The following is an 8,596-nucleotide window of genomic DNA, read 5'->3' on the forward strand; positions in this document are numbered from 1 at the left end:
GGGAGCCCCAGCCTGCCATGTCGGGGAACCCCAGCCTGCTGCACACTCAGGGACCCCCTGGTATGCGGCATCGGGGGAGCCCCCAGCCTGCTGCACCCCAGGAGCCCCAGCCTACCATGCCAGAGAGCCCCCACTGTGCCCACTGCACTCTGGGACCCCTCAGCCTGCTGTACTGGGGACTCCCCACCTTGCTGTACTGGGGACCCACCAACCTTCCCTATTGGGGATCCCCAGCCTGCTGCACCTGGGGACCCTCCAACCTGCCGCACCCCGGGACCCCCCAGCCTGCCCCGTTGGGGACCCTCCAACCTGCTGCACCCCGGGACCCCCCCGCCTGCTCTATTGGGGACCCCCAGCCTGCTGCACCCTGGGACCCCCCAGCCTGCCACACCCCAGGGGAGCCCCAGTCTCCAGAGGGGCTTTTGCTTCCCCTCCCAATGGTGTTGGGGAGCCTTTCCCTGCTGTGTCCCAAGGCCCCAGATTGTGACATTGCACTGGACAGAAAACCCCCCAAACATCCGTCCCTCAGTGTCCCTCTCTTGGCTCGCAGGGTCCAGCTGCACCCTGGGGAGGCTTTAATCCTTCTGCGCCCTCCCCCCATGCCCCTTTCCTCCTTGGGGACCCACAGCTCTGTCACCCCTCGGGACAAGGGTGGCTCAGCCCAAGCCCGCAGGCAGCTTACCAGCTCTGAGCGCAGCCGGCCGATCTCCTGTGCCTGCTCCAGGAGCTTTGTCTTCAGAGCATCAACCTGTTGACAGAGGCAAGGTTAACCAGGAGGCATCTCAGCAGCTTTCAGAGGAGACCCTGTGGTGCCACTCCAGCCACCGACGTCCAGTCTGGCTTGCACCTTCATTACGCCTTAATTTTCCACCTCGCTCTGAGTGCCTGATTCACATGAGCTGATTAAAAGGAGCGCTAATGAAAGGCCTGCTTCGCCCTCATTCAACCATGGGGGTAATTTGTCCATGTTGAGCATTAGCAGAAACCATTATTAAAAAAATAAATAAATAAATAGCATCATCTTTGGAGAGGGAAAAACCCCAATCTATCCATGACTGTGTTGAAAGAGCCAGAAGGGCCTCATCCTGCCCTCGCAGCACGGCTTCACTTTGCCTTCTCTATTTTTCTTTCTAGGAAAGTTACCTTGGGAGAATGAGGGAGCAGGAGCTCTTCAAGAAGTCCGTGTGTCCAAGTCCAACAGGAGGATGCACCCAGCCACCCCCATCCAGGCATCTGTCCATCTCATGGGGACCAGGCTGCTCAAACCAGGTGGATTTCCAAAGTCGTCCCATTTTTTGGGCAGGGACCATCAGTTCCCATCTCTCCTTTCCTCCCCCCTGCAGGAGCCAGCAAGGCTCCCCCCCAAAAATACATCTACATTTATCCATGTTAGTGTTGGCAATGCCGGTGGCATTTATGGGGGTTGCCCGCCTGCTCTGTGCCTCATCCCTGTGCCCAAAAACCGATGGATGAGAGTCACCGTCTCCCGAAAACCTACCCCAGAGAGAACCAGACCTGGCTGCGTGCTTCACTGCCGTCCCCCAGCTCCCAGCCCAGCTCCCAGGCAGCTGCCTGGCCACCAAACCTCTCACCAGGATGTGGTGGGCTATCGCCCCATCCAGCTCTTTCCAAGCACCCAGGCCTCCATGGCCCATGAGGTAGGAAGTGCTGGCTGATAGCTGAGGCAGATGTGCCGACATGGTGCTGTGGGTTACCAAGTCACGCCCTGGTGGAGGTGGCAGCGCAGCGGGCAGCGCCTCCTCCACAGCCCCGCACACCCAGCAGGGCATGGCTGGGTGCTGCGGGCAAGCTCCCCACGCTCACAGCCACAAGCAGGGGAAGGTGGCCGCTCCCTGCTGGAGTTGCTAACCCCGTCCGCACCGGGGCTCCTCTGCTCCGGCCGGGTGGCTGAGCGTGCGCCAAGCCACTAGCCTCCCGCTCCAGTGGGAAAACCCCACCTCCATATCCTAAGGTAGATGATTAAGAGATTTTTTTTTTTAAAGCATTTTTAAAAGAGGGGAGGGACCGAGAAGACAGAGTCCTGGCTTGTTAGCAGGAAGTTGCCACCCCGGCTGGCCAACGTGCACGCCGGAGCCTGCCCACCGCTCCCCATGCCAGCAGTGCCTGGAAATGCCGATGCACCTCCATCCCCTACCTGCCTGGGCATCTCCGGCTGCATCCTGCTCTCCGGAGGCGACAGGGACTCCTTGGCAGCTGGATCTGGCTCAAGCCGTGGCCCGGCCATCCCAGCGCTTTGGAAGCTTGGGTCAGCGCTTTGCTCCAGCCGGCATCAGCTGTGCTTGCTGCCAAACTAGTCGGCGCGGGGCCGGATCCTGCTGGCACTCACGCTCGTGTCAGGCAGAGCACGCCAGCCAAACGCAGGACAATTACCTCCGCCTTTTTGACACCCGTGGAACAAGCAGAACCTGACTGTAATAGCTTCCACAACAGCCACATGCAAATCCCTTTACAAGCAGCCGGAATTTCAATCTCCCTGGGACAACCCAGGTCCTCGCATCGAGGACGTGGCTGCGCTGGCACAGAGATGGCTTTTGGGAGGCGTTCTGGTCATGGCGGCCAAAATGCTCTCCCCTTGGGCAGACGGCTCTGTGCCATCATGCTCACTTGCCTCCTCTTGACTCTCGGAGGTCACTAAAAATCAATCAGCTGGGTTGGTCTAATGAGCTTATCCCGTGTCGGGGTCCCTGCACTGGGAGAGTGGATGATTGCTGCAAGGCTCCCCCCCCCGATGACCAAAGCCCTCCCAGCCGCATGATGCCCCAGGAGCCACGCGCCCTCGCCGCGGTGCTGCAGTGCCACCATAACGTCGGTCAGGGGGCTGTAAGCGTCCCGAGGGAGCATGGCTGAAGCTGGTGGGACAGCCGTGGTGCTGGGGAGCACCCGGCTCCCAGATGATCCTGACACACCCAAGTGGAGCAGATGCCTCCTGATCAAGGTCCCATGCTCCTTCAAGCACGCCCCTCGCTAACTGCAAGCCGTGGTGCTCCGGCCAAGCCACAGCCCGAAGCCAGAGACCCCTGATGGGCCCCCTCACGCCTCCCTTCCCCGCCGTACCTGGCCTTGCAGCTGGAGAGAGCGTGAGAGCTCGCCATTCTCCCGGGCAGTGAGCTGCTCCTGCAGCCCCAGCAGCTCCTCCTGCAGCCGCAGCTTCTCCTCCTGCAGATGCGCCATGGAGGCCATCACCTTCTGGATCACTGGGAAGGGCCGGGTCGCTGGCAGGCTGGCACGTTTCCCAGCACAGAGCCTCCCTCCTGCAGTGGGAGCACAGACAAGGCCAGTCGGGATCCAGCCCCCTCGCTAAGGAACAGGATCCCCAAGGGCTGAGATGGAGATGGGATGCGGGAAGCAGGACCGGCAGATGTCCCACAAGGAGCTGTGACAGGATGCAGGAAGCGGGATCAGCAGATGTCCCACGGGGAGCTGTGACAGGTTGTGGGAAGCGGGACCGGCAGACATCCCATGGGGAGCTGTGATGGGCCAAGAGGTGCATCCCGAGTGTCCCGGTGCTGACCGCGGCTGGCTGGGCTAATGGTGGGGGCTCGGCCGGCTGAGCCCCGGGGGGCGGGGGCCAAAGGGATCTGCCGATGCCAGTGGAGCATCCCAGGCCGTGACGCAGGGCGCCTGCCCACGCCACCGCGCTGTGAGCCAGCCCCAGCGCACGCTGAGGTGCTGCTCGGATAACGAGTGCCTTCACCACGGCACTCTGATTCATCTCGGCATCCTTTTTTCTGAATGAGCAGGTGCCGGTGGAACACCAGTGTGTGACCGTGTTATTAAAGACTGCATCACTACACACAAATATAATGGAAGCCAAATTAAAATTATATGGGTCCCCTGGACAGCCGTATTGCCTAATCCTTGTGCGTTCAGCGTTTCAACCTTCCTAGGATTACTTTACACATGGTTTTCTGTGGGTTCAGAGAGCCAGCGGCGCTGGCAGAACCCAGCCTGGCCGTACATCAGAGCCTACGAAATGAATCCCTAAATGAGCTGGTAGCTCCCAAGATGGAATGAGCTGCCCTGACTCATTCCCACCGTGGGGATGAGGCACTGTGGTGGGCGAACTGGTGGCCAGGATCCCGGCTGCCCGGCGCCCTTCCCCGCCTGCTGTGGATTTCATCCACTGCCACCAGAAACCTGAGGTTTTCAAGGTGGGAGGTGATGCTGGGAACTGCTCTGCTGCCTGCAGGCGCGTGATGACTTCTTTATGGGCAATGTCCTGAGTATGAGGAGCAAGGCTCCCCTGTCTGGGACTCAGGCATTCTACCTTTACAGGGTGTTAAGAGAGCCAGCAGAGCCAGCAAAAAGACAAAATGCCAGGGCCAAGCCACGGCTCTGCTGCCCACTGAGCGTCATGGGACCTCTCTGGAGATGCCTGCAGAAGCGGTCGCTGGATTTTCTTTCTCTGCCTTGGGCTGGATACCCTGAAACGGTGCCGACGGGCGCTGGCTTTGGTCTCTTTCTGTGCTGAAAACTCAGCCCAGCTCAGGCAGGCGACTGTGATGTTCCCTTTAAACCCAACCCACACAAAACCTACCCCAAATCCCCTGAAGTGAACAGGAACAGTGCCCTTGCCCCCTGGGGAGTGTGCAGGGGTAAGACAAGGTTACAGGAGGCACCAGGGCTCTGCGGAAACGCCGTGTGCCCGCACACATCACCCATGCCAATCCCGGGCTGGGGCTGAAGGCAGAGCCAGCTCCAAAGCTGCAACACCCAAACAGCTGGGCAGCGGCAATCCTGCATGGAGAATGCGCTCCTTGCCCCAACACCTTCCTCCTGCAAGGGTGTCCGTGGGGGTGGGGATGCCGGCTGGCCCTGCGCTACATCCACCCTGGGCAGACACACTGGTGGTGCTGCGGGGCCTGAGCGTGGCCGGCATGCATGCTGACCCCCGTTTTCCAAAACACTTTGAGACCTGCTTGGGAAGGCGGCCATTTCGGCAGCTCTGCCCCATGATTATTGCCAGGCAGTGTGTGCCTTCCTCCCATGCCCCTGCCCCTTCCCACCAGCTGCTCCGCACCGGGAGCTGCTCAGGGCTGCAGCCAGGGACCATGCTGGGAACAGCTCCTGGGATGCACACAGACAAGCCTGGACAGTTTTGTCCCGATGGAGAAAGAGGGGAAAACACGGGGATTCACCTGCCCCGGCACAGCCACGCATGCTTCAAGCATTCCCACAATGCTGCATTTTCCTTGACCAGGAGGAAGGAGTGGAGGCTTTGCTGACCCTCACCTGCTCTGTTTGACCGGTTCAATAATTCATCGGCCAACTGGTGGCACGCAGTGGCCGGCTGGTTTTTGATCTCCGCCCAGAGCCGGGCCCCCTAAGTGAGCACAGCTGCGTGTCCGCGTGCACCCCGAAAGAGGAGAGGTCCAACCCCCGGCACCCACTGGGCGCTCATCCCCTTGCGTCCTCCCTCCTCCCGAGCACCTGCCACCATGGCCCACTTCCCCCTTACCGGCTTTCTCCAGGTTCATGGCGGAGGCTGCCCACACTGGTGTGGCAGATGCCGGCTGGCGGGGCGATGCCGGCGGCTCCTCCGTGGCCGGCGTCAGGGCCTGGTGCCGACTCTCCTCCTGCTGCTCACCTACCGCCTCCTGCAGGGCCTGGGTCCACAAGAAGAAACAGGATGGAGAGCTGAGATGGCAGTGGACACGGTGCCGACAGCCAGCATTTCACCAAGCTGGCCGAGGGTCACAGGGCCAGCCCTGCGGGGGCCGCAATGGGTTTATTGTGTTGCTTTTAATTGTCCCCCTAAACAACCCCTTCCCTCAGCTTTCTCATGCAGTTAGACTGAATATCACCTATTCTGCTCTTTACAGCCTTAAAAAACCCCGAAGACCCCAGCTTGCAGGCAGGGCTGAATGTGAAGTTGCTCACTGGTGAGCGTGGCTGGCCTGGCTACTGCCGTGCCAATGGGATGGAGCACAGCTCTGAAAAACCAGGGAAGAGATATGGAAGGAGGGAAAGGAATATAGAGAAGGTCCCAAATTTCTCTATCTATTATATCTATCACCGGCTTGCAGGGGAAAAAAAAAATATTTTTTTTTTTATCGCCATTTAAAAAAGCGCTACGGCATGGATGACTTCGGAAAGCTGAGCTGCCCATGGACTGGGCTCACAGAAGCGCTCCCTGCCCCACTCAAAGGTGCCTTTTCTGACCCATATCTTATCTCAGCAGTGTCGGGGAATCCTGTCTCTCCTTGGGAAAGGGGTAAACGCGCAGTATGTGCCAGAGATTTCTGGGAGTACTTTGGCAGGAGGCGGCAGCAGCCTCCCAGAGAAGCTGCGCATCTGTGCTGCCTCTGCATCTGAGGCTCCAGGAGGGTTTTGCCGGAGGGAATTCATCAAGGCTGGTGTGAGATAAGGAGGTGTTTTCCTTCTTTTCAAAGGAGGGGAATTTAAATGATTTGCCTGAAGCCCAGAATGAACTGGTGGCAGCAACACCAGTACATGGTGTCCTGACACTGGCCCCGGCCATGGTAGCCTTCCTCCTCTTCCTCTTCCTCCTCCTCCTCCATCCCGCTGGCAAACACCATCTCACAGTGCTGCATTTTCTTATCACCCTTCTGCCTTGAGCTCTCCTGCCTATGTGACCCAGAAGCGACACAGAAAATGTTATTCCAGGCTGTTCCCTGGCATTTTTTGATGCCTTCTGACTTTGCAGAGATGCTCTCGCCACCTCTGCTCGAGGCAGATGGTGCTGGGGTGAAGGGAAACCCTGTTGCAGTGGTGGGGGGCACTGGCCAGTCCCCACCGAGGGATGGCCCAGCAAGGTGTGGGGCAGCCCCACCACTGCCCCTGAATGCCCTCCCTGCCCGAGCCCTGGCCGCCTTGGCGCCCCTCACCTGCAGAGCCAGGTGGAGCCCCCGGGGCTTTGCAGCTTCTGGCCAGCTCCCGCTGAGGATTCTATGGGGAAGCAGCACAGGCAGCAGAGGAACACGGAGAGAGGCGCCTGCCCCACTGCCGGCAGGGAGCGTGTCCTGCCTGCAGCCTGGGAGGGAGCAGAAAGCATCACCCGATCAACCCAAGAGCCCAGGATGGACCTGGCATTCGGCCTTGCTCAGCAAACCCCCCTCCTCCTCCCTGCCGCCACCAGTGCTCCGGTGCAGCAGAGACAGTATATGACTTCTATTAAAAGTTATGTTAATTAGAAGAATTAGCCCTTCAGGGGTGGTGACTGGTTGCCAATGAATTCTGGGTGTAGCATCCGTCTGCCCTCTGCGGAACCAGACCCGTCCCCCCACTGGGGATATCCCACCCCTGCCCCTTGCCAAGCCACTCCACTTCCCATGATCCTATCTTGGAAAAGCTGCCAAAGCTGGCTTGCATCACCGAAACCAGACAGACGGACCCTGCCGGCATTACCTCCACTGCCCCCAAATATTTCCTTCATTTGTCACCCAGCCAAACCTGGAGCAGGCAGGGCAGCAGTTCCCTGCCCTTCTGAGCCGCACAGAGGGAAAGACGCATCTTGAGGAGCTTTTTCTCATGGCTGCATCCTCCTCTGCCGCGGGAAAAGCGGCTGGTGAGGGCTATGTCCCGACAGGACCTGCCTGGGGACCCTGTGCACCTGCCCACCGCAAGCACCGCCACCTCCGCGGGCAGCCAAACGGCTTCTCTGGCAGGCAGCAGGAAACACGTCAACAACCCACAAATAAAACTCCACTAACGCAGATTTTTTCCACTAAAATCATGCGGAGGTGATTAGGCCAGAGACAGAAGTGGCGTCTGGAGGGGGATGAGCCCCAACAAAGCCAGTCCACCGCTCTGCACTTCCCAGCCTGTAATGAGCCATAATGTTTTGCGCGCACGCTGTGAAAATTGAGTGTTTCCAAAGCGCCAGCAAATGCCCGGATAAAAGGTGATGAGTTCCCCATCCCAGCACAGGCAGCGGCAGCCACCGGGCAGTGGAAGTGCTGAAAAACCCTGTTTTCAGGGGCTTTGATGCTGACTGGCGTTCAGCTGGGTTGGCCCAAATGCCAGGGAGGAAGCAGAGCCCAGATAAGTGGCTGCCAGCGCATAGGGATGGTGAATGCTGAAGCCAACAGCAGAAAAAAGCCCAGATGGGGGGCATTCAACCTCCCCCTTTGCCGAAACCCATCCGGCACCAGCAGCGAGGGAGGTGGGAAGGACGGCTCGCTGACAAGCGGCTGCAGGTCGGGGAAAGCAGCCACCCACCCGCACGCTCGCCAAACAGCTCAGCCGCCGCGGAGAAAAGCCCTCGACTGAACTCACCTATGGGGCCGGGGCGAGATAAGGAGTCCTTCCAAGAAGCCGAGGCCAGGGAGAAATGAGGGCCCCACGTATCACTCCATTTTCTTTCTTACATGTTAAATTTTAACCTTTCTCCCTAAGCTTCCTGCTCAGAAGGGTCGGGAGGGAGATGGGGGCAGCCCTCTCTGCTCATACCCCAGCTGCCTACTGCTTCATGCCCACTTCTGAGTCTCTGTTTCTCAGATCCCAAGCTTCATCCGGAAAGAAATGTGAAAAATGCAGGCTGGCCTGTTCCCGGCCTCTCCTTCCCCGTGCGTGAGCAAGGGCGTGAGCGTGGCGGGCTGAGCCCCAAGGGGAG

The 8,596-nt window shown here is 59.4% G+C and overlaps 1 protein-coding gene across 1 annotated transcript in view; it reads right to left on the reverse strand.

The window, feature by feature from the left end:
* Positions 1-8,596, reverse strand: part of KIFC3 (kinesin family member C3) — a 14,814-nt gene that overhangs the window by 6,112 nt on the left and 106 nt on the right. The window contains exons 2-5 of the mRNA XM_035898818.1: positions 6,870-7,015; positions 5,480-5,627; positions 3,076-3,272; positions 683-748 (exon numbers count right to left, since the gene is read on the reverse strand). Of these exons, the coding sequence (XP_035754711.1) occupies positions 683-748; positions 3,076-3,272; positions 5,480-5,627; positions 6,870-7,015 (557 nt within the window). The remainder of the gene's footprint in view (positions 1-682; positions 749-3,075; positions 3,273-5,479; positions 5,628-6,869; positions 7,016-8,596) is intronic.

Source organism: Egretta garzetta, unplaced genomic scaffold, assembly GCF_000687185.1.
Source record: "Egretta garzetta isolate BGI_Z169 unplaced genomic scaffold, ASM68718v1 scaffold27, whole genome shotgun sequence".
Classification (NCBI taxonomy): Eukaryota; Metazoa; Chordata; class Aves; order Pelecaniformes; family Ardeidae; genus Egretta; species Egretta garzetta.